The sequence below is a fragment of the Cherax quadricarinatus genome, chromosome 39, assembly GCF_038502225.1.
Source record: "Cherax quadricarinatus isolate ZL_2023a chromosome 39, ASM3850222v1, whole genome shotgun sequence".
Taxonomy (NCBI): Eukaryota; Metazoa; Arthropoda; class Malacostraca; order Decapoda; family Parastacidae; genus Cherax; species Cherax quadricarinatus.
In genome coordinates, this window is record NC_091330.1 from 17258535 (window position 1) to 17286233 (window position 27699).

General features: G+C 38.0%; 1 protein-coding gene across 3 annotated transcripts in view; it reads right to left on the bottom strand.

The window, feature by feature from the left end:
• Nucleotides 1-7241: 7241 nt before the first annotated feature.
• Nucleotides 7242-27699, bottom strand: part of LOC128686217 (fumarate hydratase, mitochondrial) — a 31723-nt gene continuing 11265 nt past the window's right edge. For 2 of the 3 annotated variants that reach the window (XM_070092461.1, XM_070092463.1), the window contains 7 exons: nucleotides 23042-23197; nucleotides 22297-22473; nucleotides 21983-22202; nucleotides 20260-20404; nucleotides 13406-13553; nucleotides 11637-11804; nucleotides 10845-11462 (listed from right to left, as the gene is read on the bottom strand). In XM_070092461.1, coding sequence (XP_069948562.1) covers nucleotides 11673-11804; nucleotides 13406-13553; nucleotides 20260-20404; nucleotides 21983-22202; nucleotides 22297-22473; nucleotides 23042-23197 — 978 coding nt within the window. In that variant the 3' untranslated portion in view covers nucleotides 10845-11462; nucleotides 11637-11672. Of the gene's footprint in view, nucleotides 10021-10844; nucleotides 11463-11636; nucleotides 11805-13405; nucleotides 13554-20259; nucleotides 20405-21982; nucleotides 22203-22296; nucleotides 22474-23041; nucleotides 23198-27699 lie in introns of those variants that run through there. The other variant, XM_070092462.1, reaches the window with a different exon arrangement.

The window sequence follows — 27699 nt, forward strand, 5'->3', positions numbered from 1 at the left end:
TATATTAAAGCATTTAAGTGAACAATATTTAGATAAAGGTAGAGAAGTTTTCAATGCATTTATGGATTTAAAAAAGGCATATGATAGGGTGGATAGGGGAACAATGTGGCAGATGTTATAAGTGTATGGAATAGGTAGTAAGTTACTAAATGTTGTAAAGAGCTTTTATGAGGATAGTGAGGCTCAGGTTAGGATGTGTAGGAGAGAGGAAGATTACTTTCCAGTAAAAGTAGGACTCAGACAGGGATGTGTAATGTCACCATGGTTGTTTAACATATTTATAAATGGAGTTGTAAAAGAATTAAATGCTAGTGTTGGGGAGAGGGGTGGGATTAAATTATGGGGAAACAAATACAAAATGGGAGTTGACACAGCTACTTTTTGCTGATGATACTGTGTTCTTGGGAGATTCTTAAGTTGCAAAGGTTAATGGACGAGTTTGGGAGGGTGTGTAAAGGTAGGAAGTTGAAAATGAACATAGATAAGAGCAAGGTTATAAGGCTATCAACAAGTTAGGTAAAAAAAAAATTGGATATCACATTGGAGGTAGGGAGTATGGAAGAAGTGAATGTGTTCAGATATTTGGGAGTAGATTTGCCAGCAGATAGGTTTATGAAGGATGAGGTTACCCATAGAATTGATCAATGAAACAAGGTGAGTGGTGCACTGAGGTATTTGTGGAGACAAATATCTCAATGGAGGAAAAGAAGGGAATGTACAAGAGTATATTGGTACCAACATTCTTATATGGGTGTGAAACACAGGTTGTGAATGCCGCAGCGAGAAGGAGGCTGGAGGCAGTGGAGACATCGTGTCTAAGGGCAATGTGTGGTGTAAATATTATACCGAGAATTTATAGTGTGGAAATTAGGAGGTGTGGAGTTACTAAAAGTATTATTCAGAGGGCTGAACAGGGGTTATTGATGTGGTTTTGTCATTTAGAGAGGATGGAGCAAAACAAGATGACTTAGAGGGTGTATAAATCTGTAGAGGGGAGGAGGAGCAGGGGTCATCCTAAGACAGGATGGATGGAGGGGTAAAGGAGGTTTTGTGTGCAAGGGGCTTGGACATATAACAGGCATGTGTGAGTGTGTTACATAGGAATGAATGGAGACGAATGGTTTTTGGGACCTGATGAGTTGTTGGAGTATGAGCAGGGTAATATTTTGTGAAGGGATTTAGGGAAACCGGTTAGCTGGACTTGAGTCCTGGAGGTGGGAAGTACAGTGCCTGCACTTTAAAGGAGGGGTTTGGGATATGTGTTTATTTGAAGTGACATCTAAACAGTCATGTCTGGGCACCTCTGCAAAGACAGTGATTATGTGTGAATGATGGTGAATTTTTTTTTTTTTTTTTTTGGGGGGTCATCCTACCTTGGTGGGAGACAGCTGATCTGTTAAGGAAAAAATATACAGATTGTTTATAAACAGTCATGACAAATGACATGTTATCAGTGGAAACTAAACTGTATATTGTAAATTTTCAACATAACCAGTGTATCATACACTCCTCTCTACAGTAATTACAGTCACATGCAGGGCCGGATTACCGCATAGGCAAATGAGGCATTTGCCTAGGGCCCCGCGCATTTGGGGGCCCCGCGGTCCAAGGTGTTCAGGGGCTCATCCAAGACTGCACACATGGTGCAAGTGCAAAGGGGTCCCTACCTAAAAAGTTCAAGTGTTTGGAGAGTAAAATTTATTTTTAAAAATTAATCAAAACAAAAATAAATAATGAAATAAAATAAAATAAAAATAAATAAACCTAACCATAGATGGCAACACTCAACACGCCTTTGTTTACATCAGAACAGCTGTGTTTTCCTGCTAATGGGTAAGTATGGGAGATTCCTCTCCAATTTTCTGTAGTAATTACACGTTATCTAGACTTGTACTGTGACAAATTAACTGAAGTGTTGTTGATAGACATTGATGTGTATGGATAAATGTTTGTTTTCGCCTCTAAATGTTAAGGGAGGTACCTGATAGGGTTACTTGACCAGTAAAGACGCATTTTTGGTAAAAATACTATAAAGAAAAACCTAAAAACGCAAACTGACTTCCGTTTGTAGGTTTTAAAAGCACTTTGTCCTGTCTTTAAGTCTTTATCATTTCAATAACAGATCTCAATTGATTGATGTTCTACATCACTTCCATCGCAAATGCTAACAATAATGATAACAATAATGGTCAGTGATTTATGAAGGGAATAATAGTGCTGTAGTGGTTATGCTGAATATGATAGGTACATGATGTCACTACTTTAATAGCCTAATCTAGTAATGCTATGCTGTCTTGAGTTTATTCTCTTTAAAATGCATGATTTAACAAGATAGTTATAATGGCTGTTGGTAAATGGTTTTGGTTGTCTTGATGTACTTTCCCTATTAAATTTAATCTAAATAGCCAGAATGTATTTAATTAGACCTTAAACAGGCTCACACCGACCCCCCCCCCCCACCCCCAAGTTAGAAGGGGTCGCTTCGCTTACCCGTAACTCAAAGGGGCCCCACCAATCTGAATAGCCTAGGGCCCGGAGACTTCTTAATCCGGCCCTGGTCACATGCTTACCCAGGATATATATTTTTTTTATTTCATATTTAACAAGTGATTTTTCATTGGATGAGTTATTAAGAGTGAGAGCCAGGTAGCTTTTATGAAGGGGCTCAGGAAAAACTGGTTAGCCAGACCTCAAAGGAGGGATGTAATCTGAATTATGATGTCAGCATGCGTCTGGCAAGAGAAAGTGTGAATGAAGGTGGACGCATTATTTTAACCTCAATGGCTGTTAAGGTTAAAATTATATACACATACAGTACTGTATCGCTACTAATTAGGGGATATGATAACTGAGGGTTTTCAGCTATAATTTAGAAATACAGCAGAATTTTTTTTTTTTTTTTAAACGAAGAGCACATTTTTCTACATGTTATAGGATTAAAAATAAAATTTTGGGGTTGGTACTTACCGAGATACAAGACCGTGAGGTTGGCTCTGGATGCTCACCTGACGGCAACATCGACACCTGCCACTTGCAGAAGGGTTGCCGATATACCTTTTTTCTCATTTTTGTTTTAATTTATATATTTTTTATGTTCTGATAATTACAATTTATAATAGTTCTTGTGATTTCATAGCCAATCTTTGTTCTGACACTAATATTAGGAACTGAAATAGTACTCAAATAGTCAAAAACACATTGACAGGTGAACATTTACACCTGCCTGGGTTATTTACTGTTGTCTCGAAATATATACAAAGTATTTATAGGTCCCAGCAGTGTTTTAGATACCCTGGCATATACCTTGAAGCATGGTGTTATGAAAGGCATCCCTATACTGTTGACAGCCCAGTGACATTTGATAAATGCCCACTGCTCCAGCTAACCCTCGCTGTATTTATCAATGTTACACACAAACATGTCTTGTCTCTCTGTCTGTCTGTATCTGTCTTTCTGTGCCTGTGTGTGATCTACACTATGTATAATAACTGTACTGTCATGTGAGAGATAGACAGAGATATAGACTGCCAGAGAATACATAACATATACATCACTACTCCTTGCAAGAATGGTGCTAAGACAACTGTTGACAGCTCAGTGACATTTGATAAATGGGCACTGGGGGAACTGTGGCTTCACTTGTTTTCACTGATACACACAAACATGTTTGTCTATCTATCTGTATCTTTGCCTGGAATTTTTGGGTTATCCTAGGTAATTTACACTATGTATAATAAACTGTACTTACATGTGCATATGAGAGAGAGAGAGAGATACAGACAGTGATATAGGCAGAGAGACAGCCAGAGACAGCCAAAGCCAGCCAGCCAGCTGGCCAGCTTGCCGAATAAATAACATAAGAAAAAAGAAACACTGCAGCAGGCCTACTGGCCTATGCAAGGCAGGTCCATGTCACCCCCCCTCTCCCCTCAACTTAGACCAATGACCCACCTTGTCAGGTCACATCCACTGAAGGAAGGAGCATGACATCAGACCTAGTAGCACAAGCTAGTCAGGTCTAACTCACATCCACCCACACTCACTCATGTATTTATCTAACCTAGTTTTACTTTCCTCTTAATTAAACTGGGAGTGTTAATGCGACATAGCATCAGTGAATCCCTGGTGTTTGCCACACTATTTGCTCTAGCTGGTACTCAATTGAACTGGTGCTCCCACAAGGTACTAAGTGCTCCCAGATTTTTTTAATACTGTGCACACTAAGTGCACAGACCCATTCTTTCATATCTAGGCGACTCAAGCCTATTGTGCCAAATTTGAAGGAATGAAAAATAAAACATTGACCTACATTCAGAGCACTACACATGCAAACATAGATCTATGTTTGGACAGCTTAAGGGTTAATGTGGATCGAGTCATGGCTCACAGACAGGAAGCAGTGTGTATCCATAAATGGGGTTAAATCCGAGTGGGGATCTGTAACAAGTGGTGTACCACAGGGATCAGTCTTAGGCCCGTTGTTGTTTATAATATATATCAATGACCTTGATGAGGGTATTACTAGTGATATAAGCAAATTTGCTGATGACACAAAGATAGGTAGGATAATTGATTCAAACGTAGATGTTAGGGAACTTCAGGAGGATTTAGACAAACTCTATTCTTGGTCAGAAAAGTGGCAGATGCAGTTCAATGTAGATAAATGCAAGGTTCTGAAGCTCGGGAGTGTCCATAACCCTAGCACTTATAAGTTAAATAATGTAGAACTTAGCCATACAGATTGCGAAAAGGACTTGGGGGTTATGGTGAGCAGCAACCTTAAACCAAGACAGCAATGCCTAAGCGTACGTAATAAGGCAAATAGATTATTGGGATTTATATCAAGAAGTGTAAGCAACAGAAGTCCAGAGGTTATACTGCAGCTTTATACATCATTAGTAAGGCCTCACCTAGATTATGCAGCTCAGTTCTGGTCTCCATATTACAGAATGGACATAAATTCGTTAGAAAACATTCAGCGTAGAATGACTAAATTAATACATAGCATTAGAAATCTTCCTTATGAAGAAAGATTGAAGACTCTTAAATTACATTCACTTGTTAGACGAAGAATGAGGGGAGACATGATCGAGGTGTATAAGTGGAAGATGGGTATTAATAAAGGAGATATTAATAAGGTCTTGAGGATGTCTCTCCAAGAGAGAACCCGCAGTAATGGATTTAAATTAGACAAGTTTAGATTTAGAAAGGACATAGGAAAGTATTGGTTTGGAAATAGGGTAGTTGATGAGTGGAACAGTCTACCTAGTTGGGTTACTGAGTCTAGGACTTTGGGTAGTTTCAAATTTAGGTTGTATCAATATGAGAGAGAGGGGTTGGATTTGAGCGAGACTTGCAAATGAGTGGATAGAGTTATCAGAGCTTATTTCTTGGGTAGCATTGAAAATTAGGTTGGGCAAATGTTTTGTTAGTGGGATGGATTGTAAAGGACCTGCCTAGTATGGGCCAACAGGCCTGCTGACGTGATCCTCCTTTCTTATGTTCTTAACATTGCACAGATGAGGATCATTCTGTTCTTGGTCACAAAGTTACACACAAGCAAGGTGTACACAAATATATAAACATGCTTTGGTGTGAAAAGTCATTTAGCACAGCAAGCTTTATTGAGACAATGTTTCAATCTGTTAAGATCTTTTGCAAGTCTTACCAATACAATATACATGGATTTTTTTTTTTTTTTCAACAAGTTGGTCGTCTCCCACCGAGGCAGGGTGACCCAAAAAAAGAAAGAAAATCCCCAAAAAGAAAATACTTTCATCATCATTCAACACTTTCACCACACTCACACATTATCACTGCTTTTGCAGAGGTGCCCAGAATACAACAGTTTAGAAGCATATACGTATAGAGATACACAACATATCCCTCCAAACTGCCAATATCCCAAACCCCTCCTTTAAAGTGCAGGCATTGTACTTCCCATTTCCAGGACTCAAGTCCGACTATATGAAAATAACCGGTTTCCCTGAATCCCTTCACTAAATATTACCCTGCTCACACTCCAACAGATCGTCAGGTCCCAAGTATCATTCGTCTCCATTCGCTCCTATCTAACACGCTCATGCACGCTTACTGGAAGTCCAAGCCCCTCACCCACAAAACCTCCTTTACCCCCTCTTTCCAACCCTTTTGAGGACGACCCCTACCCCTCTTTCCTTCCCCTATAGATTTATATGCTTTCCATGTCATTCTACTTTGATCCATTCTCTCTAAATGACCAAACCACCTCAACAACCCCTCTTCTGCCCTCTGACTAATGCTTTTATTAACTCCACACCTTCTCCTAATTTCCACACTCCGAATTTTCTGCATAATATTTACACCACACATTGCCCTTAGACAGGACATCTCCACTGCCTCCAACCGTCTCCTTGCTGCTGCATTTACCACCCAAGCTTCACATCCATATAAGAGTGTTGGTACTACTATACTTTCGTACATTCCCTTCTTTGCCTCCATAGATAACGTTTTTTGACTCCACATATACCTCAACGCACCACTCACCTTTTTTCCCTCATCAATTCTATGATTAACCTCATCCTTCATAAATCCATCCGCCGACACGTCAACTCCCAAGTATCTGAAAACATTCACTTCTTCCATACTCCTCCTCCCCAATTTGATATCCAATTTTTCTTTATCTAAATCATTTGATACCCTCATCACCTTACTCTTTTCTATGTTCACTTTCAACTTTCTACCTTTACACACATTCTCAAACTCATCCACTAACCTTTGCAATTTTTCTTTAGAATCTCCCATAAGCACAGTATCATCAGCAAAAAGTAACTGTGTCAATTCCCATTTTTAATTTGATTCCCCATAATTTAATCCTACCCCTCTCCCGAACACCCTAGCATTTACTTCTTTTACAACCCCATCTATAAATATATTAAACAACCATGGTGACATTACACATCCCTGTCTAAGACCTACTTTTACCGGGAAGTATTCTCCCTCTCTTCTACACACCCTAACCTGAGCCTCACTATCCTCATAAAAGCTCTTTACAGCATTTAGTAACTTACCACCTATTCCATAAACTTGCAACATCTGCCACATTGCTCCTCTATCCACTCTATCATATGCCTTTTCTAAATCCATAAATGCAATAAAAACTTCCCTACCTTTATCTAAATACTGTTCACATATATGCTTCAATGTAAACACTTGATCTACACATCCCCTACCCACTCTGAAGCCTCATTGCTCATCCGCAATTCTACATTCTGTCTTGCCTCTAATTCTTTCAATTATAACCCTACCGTATACTTTTCCTGGTATACTCAGTAAACTTGTTCCTCTATAATTTTTACAATCTCTTTTGTCCCCTTTCCCTTTATATAAAGGGACTATACATGCTCTCCGCCAATCCCTAGGTACCTTCCCCTCTTTCATACATTTATTAAACAAAAGTACCAACCACTCCAACACTATATCCCCCCCTGCTTTTAACATTTCTGTCATGATCCCATCAGTTCCAGCTGCTTTACCCCCTTTCATTCTACGTAATGCCTCACGTACCTCCACCACACTTACATTCTGCTCTACTTCACTCCTAAAAGATGGTATACCTCCCTGGCCAGTGCATGAAATTACTGCCTCCCTTTCTTCCTCAACATTTAAAAGTTCCTCAAAATATTCTCGCCATCTACCTAATACCTCCCTCTCCCCATCTACTAACTCCCCTACTCTGTTTTTAACGGACAAATCCATACTTTCCCTAGGCTTTCTTAACTTGTTTAACTCCAAAATTTTTTCTTATTTTCATTAAAATTTCTTGACAGTGCCTCTCCCACTCTTTCATCTGCTCTCCTTTTGCACTCTCTCACCACTCTCTTCACCTTTCTTTTACTCTCCATATACTCTGCTCTTCTTATAACACTTCTGCTTTGTAAAAACCTCTCATAAGCTACCTTTTTCTCTTTTATCACACCCTTTACTTCATCATTCCACCAATCACTCCTCTTTCCTCCTGTCCCCACCCTCCTATAACCACAAACTTCTGCCCCACATTCTAATACTGCATTTTTAAAACTATTCCAACCCTCTTCAACCCCTCCACTACTCATCTTTGCACTAGCCCACCTTTCTGCCAATAGTCGCTTATATCTCGCCCGAACTTCCTCCTCCCTTAGTTTATACACTTTCACCTTCCTCTTTTCCCATCTACCTCTTACTCTAACTGTAGCTACAACTAAATAATGATCTGATATATCAGTTGCCTCTCTATAAACATGTACATCCTGGAGCCTACCCATCAACCTTTTATCCACCAATACATAATCTAACAAACTACTTTCATTACGTGCTACATCATACCTTGTATATTTATTTATCCTCTTTTTCATAAAATATGTATTACTTATTACCAAATTTCTTTCTACACATAGCTCAGTTAAAGGCTCCCCATTTACATTTACCCCTGGCACCCCAAATTTACCTACTACTCCCTCCATAACATTTTTACCCACTTTAGCATTGAAATCCCCAACCACCATTACTCACACTTGATTCAAAACTCCCCACGCATTCACTCAACATTTCCCAGAATCTCTCTCTCTCCTCTACACTTCTCTCTTCTCCAGGTGCATACACGCTTACTATAACCCACTTTTCACATCCAATCTTTATTTTACTCCACATAATCCTTGAATTTATGCATTTGTAGTCCCTCTTTTCCTGCCACAGCTTATCCTTCAACATTATTGCTACTCCTTCTTTAGCTCTAACTCTATACATGGATATATATATATATATATATATATACTACTGGGAGTGAAGGAAGAGGTAAGGTGAGGTATGATGAATGTTGAGTTGGCAGAACAGAGAGGTATACTGGACAATGTTGCTAAGCTATCATCCACTTCCTTGCTGGCACATTTGCCCTTAATCCTATTGCCAAGAATGTCCCGGTAGTATGATTTGTCTGCATGACTTTATAAAGATTTTAACATTAAATCTTTGTTCTGCTAAAAGCTTGTCTGAAGTTTTTTTTTTCCTTGCTATTATGCTAAACCAATACTCACAGTTTCCTTACTATTGCTGGCAGCACACCATTTAGTTCGATGCTTTGGAGCAGTCATTTTGTCTGTCGGGCATTTGTTATCCAGACCACTCCAGTTAAGACTACTACTGGCCTTCCCTTCCACGTAGAAACTACTACCCAAATGATCTCTGGTAATAATGCTGATTTATAGTCTAGCTCAAAAAATTGCACAAGTGGGCACATTGTATGTGCTAGAAAATATCCATGTGCATCTTTCCACACTAGTGTTATAGGTCACTTTTACTCCAAGGTTAGATTTTAACCCTAAGATTATTATGTTCATGGAGAAGTGCTAAACCCACAAGAATCACACAGCACATAGAGAATGAGAGGTTATCATGTTTGGTCCATGGAAGGGAAGGATGCCTCCAATTCCTTGAATCAAGAGCCTTTCACCAGTATCAAGAAATATCCTGCCCTCCTTCAGGTGAAGGTGGGCAAGACTGAACAAAGTGGTAGAGGTTCAAGTGATCGACACCGATTCATCATGACTGACGTACAGATTAATAACAATGATGAAATTGACAAATAATTTATTTTTTTTTATATTTAGTAATGTAAGATTTTGATAAGCCACAATGTAAAGTGCACTTTGATATTAATACTGTCTACAATAATTTGCTCATTTCACTTTTATAATGTTTATCCTGTGTTTTTATTGCATAGTATTAATATTAGCATTATAGATACTATAAACTGTATTACAGTATATAAAATTCATTTTTTACTTTTAGTAGATTTCATTATAGTCTAAGCTTAAATCAGTTTATATAAAACTAATTTACAGTATATACATTTCTGTACAGATGAGCCTGGTAATGGTGACTACGTCAAGGAGTATGGCTATAGTCCTGGTGGAATGGTCTCCAAGTATAATCTGGCTGATTTTATGGTGTCCTGTTTGTCAGATGATTCCAACCTCTATCAGTTGTGTGGCATCAGTGATAAAGCTGAAATATAAATTCAGTATAGAAGAAATGCCTAACTATACTCAGGCAGTAATATTTTGGAGATAGGCATTAATTTAATGTGTTAGTATTGCTCCATTATACATTAATATTTCTATTTTAACTGAAGGTTTGAGCCATGTATGTATGCCTATGGGGAAAATTTATTTAGTATTACATTATAGTAAGCACTGGCTAATATCTGTAGTTCTTGTGAAGTATATGAGCTTCACAAAAATGTACTGTTATCAATTTTACCGTACTATCTTGTATTTTGATAGTCAATTTCTAAGTCTGATTCTATTGCCCTCTATGGTGATACTGTAGCTGAAATATTTGTATATCTAACATGCAGGAAAATGTTAACATTATTATAGTAAGTGATTTCAACACTAACTTTGCATGCCCTTGAACAGTTTATATTCATATTACATCTTTACATTTATGGGGAAGAGCTAAACCCATACTGCTCTTAGAGCACATGGAGGCATTTAGTTTCACTGCAAGGAAAGGGAAGTAGAGTCCAATTCTTTACATGAAGAGCTCCTCACCCCCTCCCCTTGAGGGATCTTATATTTATAGTTAAGCCCTAAACATATAGGGGGTCATTCAGTTCCTGGAAAATGGAAAGTAACTGGATTAAATCCAAGGAAGAGAAGGGTAACTTCATATCTTTGAATCTAGAGCCTTTCACCATCAAAGCATCTTTACCCCTTTAAATCAGAAGTAGGGTATATCCCTTCATACTCAACCTGTTGCTTGAAAACTTGTTGAGTTGTTAGAGGCCCAGCATTATTTGTCCCTCATCCCTTTTTTGCGGTAAGTGGTACCATTCTGCGACAGACCTGTAAGCTATATGTATTATTTGTTGGTAATGGCTTTGTTGAAGTGTGTGTTGTTATGACTGAGAAAAGGCTTTATGATTCTTCCTGATAATACATATTATTTTAAGTTCATTCTTTTTAACCTCCATGACTTGCTACCACTTTTCAACATTTTGTCATCAGCCAAGAATTAAAATAACATTAATATTTTTACTTCGGTTTATTAAACAATTAATTACAGGTCCAAAATTCCTGCTTCAACATTTATTATATACAAATTTTGTATAGTATATATCAATATGAAATTAAGTCTTTATACATAGAGAAGCTATACAAAAATTTGACATCTACATTTCAGGAATGAGATTTGTTTAAAAATACAAAAATAAGGATTTTATTAAGAGATGTTTCCCATTAAAGCCAGATAACCCAAAGCAGAAAACGTACACTAGTTACTTTCTACCTTCAAAATAAAATTGAAAACATTAATACAAATAGATATTCATATTTCTATTACCACACACTTATACAGATTTCTGCAACAAAAACCTAATGCTTCTGTTGCTGGCCACAAGTAGTAACCAACTTATGGCGAATCTTCCCACTGTGGGTGCTTCTAACCTATAAGAAAATACAGAGTAATAGGATTCAAGTATTGTATTCTAATACTTTAACCTACAAAGTGTTCAAGATTTCTAATTTTTTTATAAATATAAAGTATTTTCACATTAAATTTTATGCAATATAAATTTCCATTATTATCCTACGAAAGCACAACCAATATGGGTATCTCACCTTGTTACATAATGAAGTGAGTGCGCGGAATTTATTTTACTTGGGTCCAAGCATATCTTCTGGTCGCACCCACTTGCTAAATTCATCTTCAGTCAAATATCCAAGTTTAAGGGCACTCTCTTTCAGTGTTGTCCCTTCCTTATGTGCAGTTTTGGCAATCTTTGCTGCCTATAAACATGCCACAGATTATATATTAACATGTGAAGGCTAATACACTCTAAAACTAACACATAAAACTTAAAATTATAAGGCAGTTTAAATCTGTGCATAATTATTAACAAGAAGATTAACAAAAAACAATTATTGTATAAGTCAGCCAACAGAATTATACAACACATGCCAATTTAATTCAAGCCTCTAAACTCAGTAAACATACAAGACCTTTACACTTACACTCATCCTTCTTAACATTTTAAGCTGCTTTATTGGTTATGCTAACCCTGACTTGTACTTATTGTACCTCTTGTGTGGCTCAATTTTTTGTAGGATTCCTATGCAAATAAAGGTACCCAAATTATGAAACAGCCTCCTAGAAGAAACTCAAACCTGTACAATATACACATTTTAAGAAAATATCCAAGACCACTACCTGACCTCCATGTGTCCTACTATATATCTTCCCCCACACAGCAGAAAATGCTGCTAAACTGAAATGTGTAAGTAAGTGCAGATACTTGCACAACAAAACTCCACTATAGTACAGTCAACTCTGATCTGTGTCTGTCTTTCTACATGTCTGCCAGTTAGTTCTCTGTTTGTCAGTCCAGTCTGTATGTTTGTTGGACAGACTCACTTGTTCACTTACACGCACAAAAGCACACACATGCATATGCTTAAACACAAACACACACACACACACACACTATCAACTAAATAATCTCAACATCCACTCAGTTTTTAAGTACAGCTATGTACCTTATTGTGGACTCATGACTAAATCATGCAAATACTGTATTATTATTATTATAATAAAAAAAGAAACACTAAACCCTGCAAATACTGTACTATTTGCAGGGTTTAGTGCTTCTTTTTTCTTATAATAATATTTGGACTTCACTGTATGTACCACGAAGTCCCCCATTTTAGCTCTTGAGGCTCAGTAATTTCATTAATAATATTATTCTAACTTGGAGATAATTTTCTATATATTCATACACTTCCTATACTGATTCATATAAAAGGTATTTCCCCCCTGTTACTCCTACTTTGTTTATTCACTTATTTTTGCATGTCATTCACACAATATCTGTGAGAGTGACTGTAAAAACTTGATGTGTACACATGCAAGGAAAGATAGTACAGTAATATGATCAACAATGGCATTTACCACTTAGTAATATATATACATGTATATGAAAACCAATTTCATAGTCATGCATGGATACATAACTTATTCCAACACTATAATGCACATGCTATAGTGAACTGTAAGCATTCAGAGTAGCACTTTCTGGCTGTTACTATAGAATATTACAGATTATAAGTTTTGGTAAAAATTATAACAGGTACCAGATCTATCAGTTGTGATGATTATGTAGGCCTGCAAGTCATTAGCAGTAACAGGCTGGTTGGTCATACCTCTAGCCAGGTTGCTTTGTGAATGTGTACCAGACATATATAAAATTCATGAACTATTAAGATACTTAGAATACAATAATTCTATATCCATTAACAAATCAGTTATACCACGAACAAAGTATCATACTGCATTAATATTAAACTGACTTAGTGTTAAAAAGTACATATTTTAGACAGCAAATAATAAATACCTTGTCATATCCAATATGTGGGTTGAGGGCAGTGACAAGCATGAGGCTCTCGTAAAGAAGTTTATTAATACGTTCATGATTCACCTCAATGCCCAACACACACTTGTTAACAAAGGCGTGGCAACTGTCCCCAAGGAGTTTGATAGACCTGAAAAAAAAAAAATCAAGCTATCAAGTTTTCACTCTAATCATTTCTTCCCATAAAACATTTTTCCTGCCAATCATGGATCATTTACCCTTTGGCCTATTTAACTCTCATATTACAAAACTTATACATTATTACCAGATTAATTAATTTCATACATGGTCTACCTTTTTCAAGCTTATCATAAATTTACCAATAAAATATTATCATGTCTATACTACCTCAGTACACTTTACTGTATGTTTTTCTAAAATGACTATCTTAAATCACTTTCTGAAAGCCTATACAACACTATTGGTCTAAGATAAGTGTGGTGGTTGGGAGCATATTTAGAGAACAATATGGGATACTATGAGATAATTAGTAACCATAGTTTGTTGCTGGAGAATGGGTGAATTGTGCATGTCCTATTACAGACTGTGGATGCATGAAGGAATGGGTTGTGGGTTGAGAGACTAAGGTTGTGTGAGAATGCAGGATAAAGCTCACTTTATTATTGCTGCTGGAGAGAGATATTTCTGTTTTGTCTGATTCTTCTTTCAAATTCCTCCTAAAAAAATGGTAAAACTCCACTACATGTCTGTTTTTTTTTTTTCAATGAAGAAGTTCCTATTTCCATGATTACCAAAAACAACCCTTGATGGTATAGTAAAGTTTTCACACAGGATGTACCCAGTCTCCTGCTGATATTGGGTCAACATATTACAGTGGTCCCTCGTTTTTCAGTAGTTCTCGGGAATCATAAGATTTCGGAAATCATAGGGCAATCGTATTTTCGTATAAACATGGACTCGCTTTTCATAGGCTGACTCGCGAATAGTAGTTCGTCCGGGACGCGTACGCACGGTGTGAGCCGGGGCGGCGTCCCTACCCCAGCCAGTCTGGCATTGTTTACCAGTGAGTGAAGGTCCCTTCAAGTGCTCCTATGAAATATTTCATAATATTCCACTCATTTTAGTGCTTGCAAGTACTAAATAAGCTACCATGGCTCCAAAGAAAGCTCCTAGTGCCAAGCCTGTGGTAAAGAAGGTGAGAAATACTGTGGTAAAGAAGGTGAGAAATATGTACAGTGACAAAGTCTTGGGCCATTTTAGGGAAGTGTTAAAGAGACGCCAGAAACAGAGCTCTCTCCACAGTTATTTTGTGAGACAGGACTCCAGTGACTCTCAAGGTGGTCCTAGTGGCATTAAGAAACAGAGAAGAGAAGCAACCCCAGAAAAGCAATTGGTACCTGAGGTGTTGCTGGAAGGGGATTCCCCTTCCAAACTGTAAACAATCCACTCTCTCTCCTCCTCCAGTCTCCCATACACTAAGAAGAATCTCCAATAAAGGTAAGTGTTATGCATACAGTGGTCCCTCAATAATCGTCCAGCCTGAAAGTCGTCCATTTCGGAAATACTAGTCCTGTTATTTCGTCTAAATATTGGCTCGCAAATGGTCCGGTAACTCACTAATAGTCCTTCGTCCAGGACGCGTACTCACGCTCTGAGCCGCCTGGGCCTTTCCTTCCCAGCCAGTGTGCCATTGTTTACCAGTGAGCGACGGTCCCCTCACATGCTCCAGTGAAATATTTCATAATATTCCATTTATTTTAGTGCTTGCAAGTGCTAAATAAGCTACCATGGCTCCAAAGAAAGCTCCTAGTGCCAAGCCTTTGGTAAAGAAGGTGAGAAATACGATTGAATTTAAGAAAAACATCATTGAACAATATGATAGTGGCGTACGTGTGGGCGAACTGGCCAGGATGTATAACAAATCCCGTACAACCATATCTTCCATCATAGCCAAGAAAAAGGAAATCAAGGATGCTGTTGTTGCAAAGGGGGTAAATATGCTGACAAAAATGAGATCACCAGTACTCGAAGATGTTGAGAAGTTATTATTGGTGTGGATAAATGAGAAACAATTAGCAGGAGATAGTCTTATGACGTCGCTTATTTGTGAAAAGGCTAGGCAGTTGCATGACGATTTGGTAAAGAAATTGCCTGCAACTAGTGGTGATGTGAGTGAATTTAAGGCCAGCAAAGGCTGGTTTGAGAGATTTAAGAAGCGTACTGGCATACACAGTGTGGTAAGGCATGGTGAGGCTGCCAGTTCGGACCACAAGGCGGCTGAAAAATATGTGCATGAATTCAAGGAGTACATAAACAGTGAAGGACTGAAACCTGAACAAGTGTTCAATTGTGATGAAACAGGCCTCTTTTGGAAGAAAATGCCAAAGAGGACCTACATTACTCAGGAAGAAAAGGCGCTGCCAGGACACAAGCCTATGAAAGACAGGCTGACGCTAATGTTCTGTGCTAATGCTAGTGGGGATTTCAAAGTGAAGCCGTTACTAGTGTACCATTCTGAAAATCCCAGAGTGTTCAAGAAAAACAATGTTATGAAGAGTAAATTGTGTGTGTTTTGGAGATCTAATAGTAAGGCATGGGTCACAAGGGACATTTTTGTCGAGTGGTTCAATGAAGTGTTTGGCCCTAGTGTGAAGAATTACCTCCTGGAAAAGAAATTGGATCTCAAGTGCCTCCTAGTAATGGACAATGCACCTGCTCATCCTCCAAACTTGGATGACCTAATTCTGAAGGAGTTTGGGTTCATCACAGTAAAGTTCTTGCCCCCGAATACCACTCCTCTCCTCCAGCCCATGGACCAGCAGGTCATTGCAAACTTTAAAAAACTCTACACCAAAGCAATGTTTGAAAGGTGCTTGAATGTGACCTCAGACACTCACTTGACCCTACGAGATTTTTGGAAAGAACACTTCAGTATTCTCCATTGCGTAAGCCTTATAGGTAAGGCTTGGGAGGGAGTGACTACCAGGACTTTGAACTCTGCTTGGAGAAAATTGTGGCCAGATTGTGTCCACAAGAGGGATTTTGAAGGGTTTGGGGCTGACCCTGATGAGCCTATGTCAGTTGTTAAATCCATTGTGGCACTGGGGAGTTCCATGGGGTTGGATGTGAGTTTGGAGGATGTGGAAGAGTTGGTGGAGGACCACAACGAAGAGCTAACCACTGAGGAGCTGCAAGAGCTTCAGCAGGAAGAGCAACAGATCGCAGCTCAGAATCTTGCTGCAGAGGAGGAGGAAGAGAGATGGAGGAAGGTGCCTTCTTCAGAAATTAAGGAGATTTTTGAAATGTGGGGTAGGATGGAAAGATTTATGGAGAAACATCACCCAGAGAAGGATGTTGCAAGCCATATCGGCAACTTGTACAGTGACAGAGTCTTGGCCCATTTTAGGGAAGTTTTAAAGAGACGCCAGAAACAGAGCTCTCTGGACAGTTTTTTTGCGAGACAGGACTCCAGTGACTCTCAAGGTGGTCCTAGTGGCATTAAGAAACAGAGAAGAGAAGTAACCCCAGAAAAGCAATTGGTACCCGAGGTGTTGATGGAAGGGGATTCCCCTTCCAAACAGTAAATCATCCAATCTGTCTCCTTCTCCAGTCTTCCATACACAAAGAAGAATCGCCAATAAAGGTAAGTGTTATTCTGTTAATGTTTAATTCATCATGTGCCATTGTATTGTTTATGTACTACATCTATATTTCATGTAAAAATTTTTTTTGTTTTAATACTTCTGGGTGTCAGGAACGGATTAATTGAATTTACATTATTTCTTATGGGGAAAATTGATTCGTAAATCGTCCATTTCGATAATAGTCCCACTTCCAGGAACGGATTATGGACGATTATTGAGGGACCACTGTATCAACTGGGAGTCTAATATTCTTTCACTAGTGCACTGATATTATTTATACCATTTTTACAATAATGCAGTAGTCTGCATAACAGTAAATCTTTTATTTTTTGTGTGAATATAAAATCAAAATAGAAAGCAAGAGTAATATAAGAGGGGCCTGGATTATTATTATTATTATAATCAAGGGGGAAGCGCTAAACCTGGAGGATTATACAGCGCCTGGGGGGGGGGATGTGGAAGGCATTCAGGCTTAATTCGGGGAACTGGAGCACAGATCCAATTCCCTAAATCAAGAGCCCCTCACCAACATCAAGGAACCTTCCTTTCCCTCAAGGAAGGGAAACTGAAGTCCCTAAACACTTGATCTTGCAAGTCTGGAGGATGTGCAGGAGCATTGTCCAGTAACAGGAGGCACTTGAGTGGCAATTTCTTTTCCAGGAGGTATTTTTCACACTTGGGCCAAACACATCATTAACCCACTCTGAAAATTTGCCTTGTGACCTATGCCTTATGATTAGCTTTCCACATCACACACAATCTATTCTTCATGACATTGTTTTTCTTGAATACTCTGGAATTTTCTGAGTGATATACAAGTAAAGGCTTCACTTTGAAATCCCCACTAGCATTACCACACAACAAGAGTAAGCCTGTCTCTCATAGGCTTGTGTCCTGGCAGTGCCTTTTCCTCCTGGGTAATGCGGGTCCTGTTTGGAATTTTCTTCCAAAAGAGGCCTGTTTCGTCACAATTGAATACTTGTTGGGGTTCAAATCCTTCAGCCTTTACATAGTCCCGGAATTTGTGAACATACTTTTCAGCCGCACATTTGTCAGAACTTGCAGCCTCACCATGCCTTGCAACACTGTATGCCACTACGCTTCTTAAATCTATCAAACCATCCTTTGCTGGCCCTAAATTCACAAACTGCAGCACTTGTTCCAGGCATTTTCTTTGCAAGATCCTCATGCAACTGCCTTGCCTTCTCACAAATTATCAACTCCACAACACTGTCTCCCACTAATTCTTTTTCCTTAATCCACAATAATAACTTTTCCATCTCTTCCATTATTGGTGGCCTTTGTTTAGTTAGAAAAGTTACTCCTTTGGCAACATTAGCATCTTTGATTTGTTCTTTCTTTGCCAGGATGGATGTAATTTTTTATTTGTTCTTGCTGTACATCCTGGCAAGTTCCAGCACCCTCACACCACTCTCATATTTTCAATCACTTCACGTTTAAATTCCATGATGTTTATCACTTTCTTTGCCACAGGAACTTTCTTTGGAGCCATGGTTACTTATTTCACAGTTGCACTGCAAAAATAATACAAACTACAATGGGACATAAGTGAAATGTTTGGATGTATGAGCAGAAGTTTCCTCAGCCACTGAGACAGCCAAACTGACATGCAAACGACCCCAGCCGGCGGACGGATGCGTCCCAAACAGCCGATCACTGAATTAACAGCCGATAACCGGACGCTGAAAAACAGGCCAATCACCGAGTTGGCCGATAACAGAAGCGGCCGATAACCGGGGGTCCACTGTATATGCAAAAAATAGCCAGGACAAAAAATACAAAATGCATTTTAAAAAGCTTACCTGTGAGCCTCATGTCATATCACAGAGTTAGTGAAGTGTGCTGCATCTGAACTGAGTACTGGTGAAGCATGTACATGCTTCTGCTGCATTTAGCCAAATTTTTAACCCTTTCAGGGTCTGTGCTGTAGATCTACAGCTTTACACTGAGGGTCCAAACCGTAGATCTACACCATGAGCTCAGCTCACTCTGATAAGCTGTGAGCAGTAAATTTGGGCCTAGATATGAGAGAATACATTTATGTAGTATGTGTGCACCACATAAAACAAATCCTGCAGCACAGTGCATAATGAGAGAAAAAACAGACCATAATTTTCGATTAAAACAGCGACTTTGCAGTGTTCTTTCGTATGTTTTTTATAGTTGTATTTGCAATTTCTTGGCCTCACTTGATAGAATGGAAGATATATTACAGAAATAGAGATTATTTTGATTGGTTTTACTACTGAAAATAGCTTGAAACTGAGCTCAAAGTAGTGGAAATGTTAAATTTTTGCCAATGTTCAAGAGTAAACAAACGACCTCACACGTCTAATACACGCCAGCTGGTGGGTCTAATATACGTTCACAAATGTGGTGATATTATTTATACAATTATTACAATACTGCATAACAGTAAATCTTCTATTTTTTGGTTTGAATAAAAATTCATTATGTGAATAAAAAATCAAAATGGAATTCATTTGCAAAGCCTGAAAACATAACTAGTGAACAGAGGAAATGCTAGTTTAGTGCCAGGAATGCCTGCAGTGTTTATTCTGGACCCTATTTTGAAATTGTAATATTTTGAACTTTGCATTAAACTGGTCAAATTACCAATTTCCGATCACTTTATTTTGTAGTTGAAACAGTTGACTTGGCGATTTCTTGTGCTCAATCGATAGAATAGAAGTATTACTAGTGAAATAGCTAAGAATTTGGTCAACTGGAATAATGTAATTGGCCTAAAATGGGAGTCAAAGTCGGCAAAATCGCCAATGCGTAAATATCGCCGACACGTCAAAATTCGCGAGTATAATTTTGTCAATTTTCCATCAAATTTCATACTTTTTGTTTTATTACCTTCAGAAAAAAATTCTCTACCATTTCATAAGAAAAATAACGAAATTATTTTTTGAAAATTCTTGGACCCTGGTGTACACTTTGAAATTTGACCTCTGGACCCTGAAAGGGTTAAACAAGATATCAGGCAAGAACTTCTGTACAATGTTTGTACAGTTATTAAAATAAGTACATGTTTAAAACTATTACTGCCTGAGTGGGATACGGCTGGTTCATTGAAAATAAAGTTTAAAACTACTGTAATTTAGAATGGCAGAAAGGCTTACTGAACATTGAGTTACACATTATATAAATGTTGCTGAAACTATTATAAATAAAGTTGTAAAACCTTAAGGATTAAATCTGTACCGTAAGACATTTGCAACCATCATAGGCTTGAAGACGTTCAGTTCAAAATGCCCATTGGAGCCACCGATAGTAACAGCAACATGGTTCCCCATCACCTGGGCTGCCACCATGGTGATAGCCTCACACTGGGTTGGGTTCACCTTGCCTTGAATAGAAAAAAATTATAAAAAATTAGATCTGCAAAATATTATAAACTTAACACAAAGTATTATCTCTCTCATTTTTAACTTTAAACAATTGTCCTAAGAAATGGTTTGCAAGTAAATTTTTTAACAAATCGGCTGTATCCCACTGAGGCAAGGTGACCTAAAAAGAAAAATGAAAGTTTCTCTTTTTAAATTTAGCAATTTATACAGGAGAAGGAGTTACTAGCCCTTTGCTCCTGGCATTTTAGTCGCCTCTTATGACATGCATGGCTTATGGAGGAAGAATTCTGTTCCACTTTCCCATGGAGATAAGAGGAAATAAAGAACTAGAAATATTGAGAAAATAGGAGAAAACCCAGATGGGTATGTATATAAATGCATGTTTAGTGGGACTTAAGTGTAAGCAGAAGTAACAAGATATACCTGGTATCCTGCATGTGTGTAAGACAAAAAAAAAAAAAAAGACACCAGCAATCCTACCATTATGTACAACAATTACAGGCTTCCATTTCACACTCAAGTGGCAGGATGATAGCACCTCCCTGGGTGGCTGCTGTCTACCAACTTACTACCTAGGTTGCAAGTAAATATATTGAAGCCAATCATCTGAATGAAACATTCAGCCCCCCAAAATTATTTAATTGTAATGCATCATTACTAGGGAAGGGGGTTACCAAAAGTGCAATTCAGAGGTCTGAGCAAGGGTTGTTGAGGTGGTATGGGCATCTAAACTGGACAGAGTAGAACAGGATGACTAGAAGGTTGTATAAATCTAGGGAAGGAAGAAGGGGCAGGGGTAGTCCCAGGAAGGGTTGGAAGGAGGTAAAGGAGGCTGAGTGATAGGGGCCTGAACGTTGAACAGGCTTTTGTGAAAGTGTTAGATTAGACTGAGTGCAGACAAATGGTTTTTATAACAATGTGCTATTGGAGTGCAAGCAAGATAACATTTATGAAGGGATTCAGGAAACCCAGTTGGCCAAACTGGAGTCCTGGAGGTGGGAAGTATAGTGCCTGAGCTCCGAAGGATGGGTGAGGATACTGCAGTTAAGAAGTCATCTGAACAGTGATGTCAGCACACTTCTGGCATGACAGTGAGTGAACGACAGTGTATATTTCTTCTTATTTTTGGGTCATCCTACCTCATTGGGAGATGGCTGCCATGTTAAAAAGGTATTATTATTATTATACTCATGGGAATGTGCTACACCTGTGAGGGTCATACACCTCTTGGGAATTGGGAAGTCATCAGTTTCAATTCAGTGAATTGAAGGACAGGACCAAGTCCTTGGATTAAGAGTAATTCACCAACATCAGACATTATCTTAACCCTTAAACGGTCCAAACAGATTGACGTTCAAATTCGTAGTGCTACAAAAGCAGATCTACTTTTTTTTACATATTTTCAAATATAACAAAAAAAAATGTAGATAAAAGTTTTTTTTACGTTTTCACATGTAAAACAAAAAAAAAGATCTACATTTTTTACATACTTTCAGATGTTGAAAAAACGTATATGTACGTTTGGACCATTTAAGGGTTAAAGGGCTTGTAATGTATCAAACATAGGAATATCTCACCAGGCATGATGGAAGAGCCGGGTTCATTTTCTGGCAGTGAGAGTTCTCCTAAACCACAACGAGGACCAGATGCGAGAAACCTAATGTCATTGGCAATCTTCATGATAGAGCATGCCAGCACATTCAATGCACCAGAAACTTCAACCATAGCATCGTGAGCTGCCAGGCCTTCAAATTTATTCGGGGCAGTCACAAAAGGCAGCCCAGTAAGTTCAGAGATCTGTAATGTGAATTTAGGACATAATGAAGTGTTCAACCTTGGGGAAATAGCACAACTACTTACATTTTGTAAAAATATCCAGAGTATTATTTACCTTGGCAGCAATTTTTTCAGCAAAACCGATCCTAGTGTTAAGTCCTGTGCCAACAGCTGTTCCACCAGCTGCTAACATGTAAACACGAGGCAAACAAGCTTTTACTCTGTCAATACCAAACTCTATTTGCTGAGCATAACCACTGAATTCTTGGCCAAGGGTTAGAGGCGTAGCATCCTGCAAGGAATAATAGCAGCATGTTATTTAAATTCAATAAAAAATATCCTAGATTACTCAAACAACTATACAGTACCAACATAAACAGGGATTCTCTACCTAATGAATGTGTTGCATTTCTGATGTTCCAACTTATGACTGATTGGTGTTGTCAGGCATGTTCATAAATTTATTTTAAGCAAACTGGCCATCTCCCACCAATGTAGGGTGACCCAAAAATGGAAGCATTCCCTATCATTCATTCAGCAGCTGTCTTGTCAGATGTACAAAGATGTCACAAGTCAAGTGACTCACTGAACTGAAACATTTCTACCCCTCCAACATGCAGGCACAGTACCTCCCACCTCCAGGTTAACAATTTTTTTTTAAGTACTATTTCTTAAAAGCTTTATTTGCAAGTGCAGCTATACTTAATTCAGGCATTCATAAACTAGGGGGTCCCCTGTATATGTAACTTCAAAAGTTTTGAGTACATATTTTAGAAAATATTCCATAAAAAGTAGATAAAGTAAAGCATGTCCTCTAGGAAAATATAAATACCTGAACAAATTAATTGTGCACAGTTTACCTGAGTATGGGTGCGGCCAATCTTGATAATGTCAGCATACTCTTTGGCCTTGTCATCTAAAGCTTTATACAAGGCCTCCAAACCAGGCAAAAGTGTTTGATGAATTTCAACTGCAGTTGCGATGTGCATTGCAGTTGGATAAGTATCATTTGAACTCTGAAAACAAATAAATTTAACATTAATTGATGTAATGCTTTGTAAGCTAAGATTTGCATGTGAGATTATGTATCCTTGCACACTATGTGCTCTAACCATGAAAACCTTAATCTTACTTAATTTAAAAAAAATATATGCTCCAACAATACAGGAGGGCCCCACTTTACAGGCTTCACTAACAGAGTGGTTTTCAAGTATACCAATTCTTCATTTATTCACCCTACCTACATTAAATATATTCATCACTCACTATAAGCTAAGTACAAAAATATTTTAAGGTAAGTAATGTGTGAACTGTATATGGATTTTTAAGGCCTAGCTCTACTGCTCACTTAACATATGATAGTGTAAACCTGTTATCAGGCTTTTATATGCATTTGAAAGCGAAAAAAAAAAAGCTATGTTTCACTTTACAGCAATTTTTGCTCTACAGCTGTAGCTCAGAGCTTAACCTACTGTATATTAAAGGCCCTCCTGTACCTTGATTTCATCTTTGCAAATCTTAATGAAAACACTGCTGTAACCAAGCAAACTTTACATTCCTTAGAAATTATATTTCTGAGCAATAAAGTCAATAGTTTTTAAATTAATAAGATTTCTTGTTCTATAATTTATACTTTGAGAAATGAAAAATATACAAATCATGATTCTATAGAAGATTGCAAAAAAGACAGATCATGACATTACAAATTATAGGATGAATGACATTACAAATTATAGGATGAATAAGAGACAAACTGCTCCCAACTATTACAATATGCGAGAGATTTTCTTCTTGATAGAAAAATGTAGTAATGAAAAGTACCCTCAATGGCAAAGCCCACCAGCAGCGTCTTGCAAGAATTAGTACTTGCCCTGAAAATGTTTCTAACTTATATAAATGATATGAATATAAGAGTTGAATGATATGTTGAGAGGTAAACTCTTTGATGTTAAGGTTTGGAGAGAAACAACTAGTATGTCTGATCATTTTTTCAGTGGTAGTTAAAAAACTAAGAGCAAGAGAAAGATGAAATAAAAAAAAAGGTGTCAGAAGGGATATAAAAAGAGAGAGAAGGGTAACAGGCACCAATAAGTAAACATTATTAACATCATATTTACTTTACCAATAGACAGTAATGCCCCACAAGGTTCCTTTCCAGGTCCTCTATTCTTTCTAATACCACTCAACAGCTCAAACCAATATTGTCTTTAACCCTTTCAGGGTCCAGAGGCCAAATTTCAAAGGGTGTAAAAAAAAAAAAAAAAAATTATTTTTCTTATGAAATGGTAATCTTTTTCTGAAGGTAATAAAACAAAAAGTATGAAATTTGATGGAAAATTGATGAAATTATGCTCTCACGAATTTTAACCCTTTCACTGTTGCAACCCCCAATCCTGAGGTGTCTCCTGGACAATGGCATCATTTGTTTACTTTTGAACATTGGCAAAAATCAAACATTTCCCCTACTTTGAGCTCCATTTCCAGGTTCTTTTTATAGTAAAATCAATCAAAATCACTTCTACTTCTATAATATGTTTTCCATTCTATCAAATGAGACCAAGAAAACGAGAATACAACCATAAATACTATACGAAAATAGACCACAAAGTCGGCATTTTAATTAAAAAAAGCGGTCGGAGTTTTTTATTTCTCATTATGCACTGCGTGCTCCAGGATTTTTTTTATATGGTGCACACTGACCACACAGACCCATTCTCTCACATGTGGGCCTACCAGCTTTCTCCTGCTTGATTTGAAGCCGCTAGAATTTATGAGTATATATACGTCAAACACGGTACCTCGTAAGACGTATATATATGGCCGCGACAGTCAAAGGGTTAATGTGTCAGTGATGTTTGCGAATAGGTGATTTTGCTGAATTTGACTCCCATTTTAGGACAATTACATTATTCCAGTCGACCAAATTCTTAGCTATTTCACTAGTATTACTTCTATTCTATCGAATGAGCACAAGAAATCACCGAGTCAACTGTTTCAACTACAAAATAAAGTGATCAGAAATTGGTAATTTGGCCAATTTAACACAAAGTTCAAAATATTCCAATTTCAATATAGGGTCCAGAATAAACATTGCAGGCATTCCTGGCACTAAACTAACATTTCCTCTGTTCATTAGTTATGTTTTCAGGCTTCACAAATGAATTCCATTTTTATTTTTTATTCACATAATGAATTTTTATTCAAACCAATATGTTATGTAATATTGTAATAATTGTAAAAATATCATCATCACATTCGTGAATGTATATCAGACCCACCAGCTGCCGTGTATTAGACATGTGAGGCCGTTTGTTTACTCTTGAACATCGACAAAAATTTAACATTTCCGCTACTTTGTGCTCAGTTTCAAGCCATTTCCAGTACTAAAACCAATCAAAATCATCTCCATTTCTGTAATATGTCTTCCTTTCTATCAAATGAGACCAAGAAATCGCAAATACAATTATAAAAAACATACGAAAAAACACTGCAAAATCTCTGTTTTAATCGAAAATTACGGTCTCAGTTTTTTCTCTCATTATACACTGTGTGCTGCAGGATTTGTTTTATGTGGTGCACACATACCACATAGATGTATTCTCTCATATCTAGGCCCAAATTTACCACTCATAGCTTATCAGAGTGAGCTGAGCTCATGGCGTAGATCTACGGTTTGGACCCTGAACGTAAAGCCGTAGATCTACGGGACGGACCCAGAAAGGGTTAAGTCCTAGTCCTATTGGATAGAACAAATAATTAATGGTGAACTAAAAAAACAAAAACTGGATGCCAGCCTACAAATTTAGTCTCAATCTATAAAGCACCTACCACATGATGTATGCTAATAAAATATTCATAAGCACACAATATTAAGTGACAAACATAAAAATACTAGTAGCTATTCTGATATTTATTGTACAGTAGTAGCTACATAACTTGATTCTGAGTCTTATCTACAACCATATATGATTACGATCAAGGGAGAAAAATCATAATAAAATAACTAATGTCAATGGCTGATACATGCACTGCCAAACACATCTCCCACACTCAACAAAGTTCAAAGTACTTTCAATTATTTTTCCCATAATCATGGGGACTACGGAAACATACTCTCCATGAATACAAAGGATTCACTGGAATGAAGACAAATGCAAAACCTACTACATTTAATTGGGTAAAGTTTTGCCTTAAATGTTGCATTTGTGTGTATTACACAGCCTGTTGGTAATATGCTACCAGCACTTGTACCTGAGCTTCACAGTACAGTTTGTAAATCCTCAGGTTCATAATAAAACACTAATATACCTTTACTAACAAGACTGCTACAACATCAACAGCAATTACCTTCTTACATCCACTTTTATCTAATTTTCTTCCTCACATCCCAACAGTATTCATTTAATCCTGTCATATTTCTAAACTAAAAACAAACTTAATACAGTACTACTGTATAATTTTTGCTTTGCAATTTACTGAAATAGAGAGTCCAAGAATTTTTTTTTTTTTAACAAGTCGGCCGTCTCCCACCGAGGCAGGGTGACCCAAAAAGAAAGAAAATCCCTAAAAAGAAAATACTTTCATCATCATCATTCAACTCTTTCACCTCACTCACGCATAATCACTGTTTTTGCAGAGGTGCTCAGAACATAACAGCTTAGAAGTATATACGTATAAAGATACACAACATATCCCTCTAAACTGCCAATATCCCGAACCCCTCCTTTAGAGTGCAGGCATCAACACTTTCACCATCACTCATACATAATCACTGTCTTTGCAGAGGCGCTCAGATACGACAGTTTAGATGTCCCTCCAAACTGCCAATATCCCAAACCCCTCCTTTAAAGTGCAGGCATTGTACTTCCCATTTCCAGGACTCAAGTCCGGCTAACCGGTTTCCCTGAATCCCTTCACAAAATATTACCCTGCTCACACTCCAACAGCTCGTCAGGTCCCAAAAACCATTCGTCTCCATTCACTCCTATCTAACACGCTCACGCACGCTTGCTGGAAGTCCAAGCCCTTCACCCAATAAACCTCCTTTACCCCCTCCCTCCAACCTTTTCGGGGACGACCCCTACCCCGCCTTCCTTCCCCTACAGATTTATACGCTCTCCAAGTCATTCTACTTTGTTCCATTCTCTCTAAATGACCAAACCACCTCAACAACCCCTCTTCAGCCCTCTGACTAATACTTTTAGTAACTCCACACCTCCTCCTAATTTCCACACTACGAATTCTCTGCATAATATTTACACCACACATTGCCCTTAGACACGACATCTCCACTGCCTCCAGCCGCCTCCTCGCTGCAGCATTTACAACCCATGCTTCACACCCATATAAGAGTGTTGGTACCACTATACTCTCGTACATTCCCTTCTTTGCCTCCATGGATAACGTTTATTGTCTCCACAGATACCTCAACGCACCATTCACCGTTTTTCCTTCATCAATTTTATGGTTAACCTCATCCTTCATAAACCCATCTGCTGACAAGTCAACTCCCAAATAT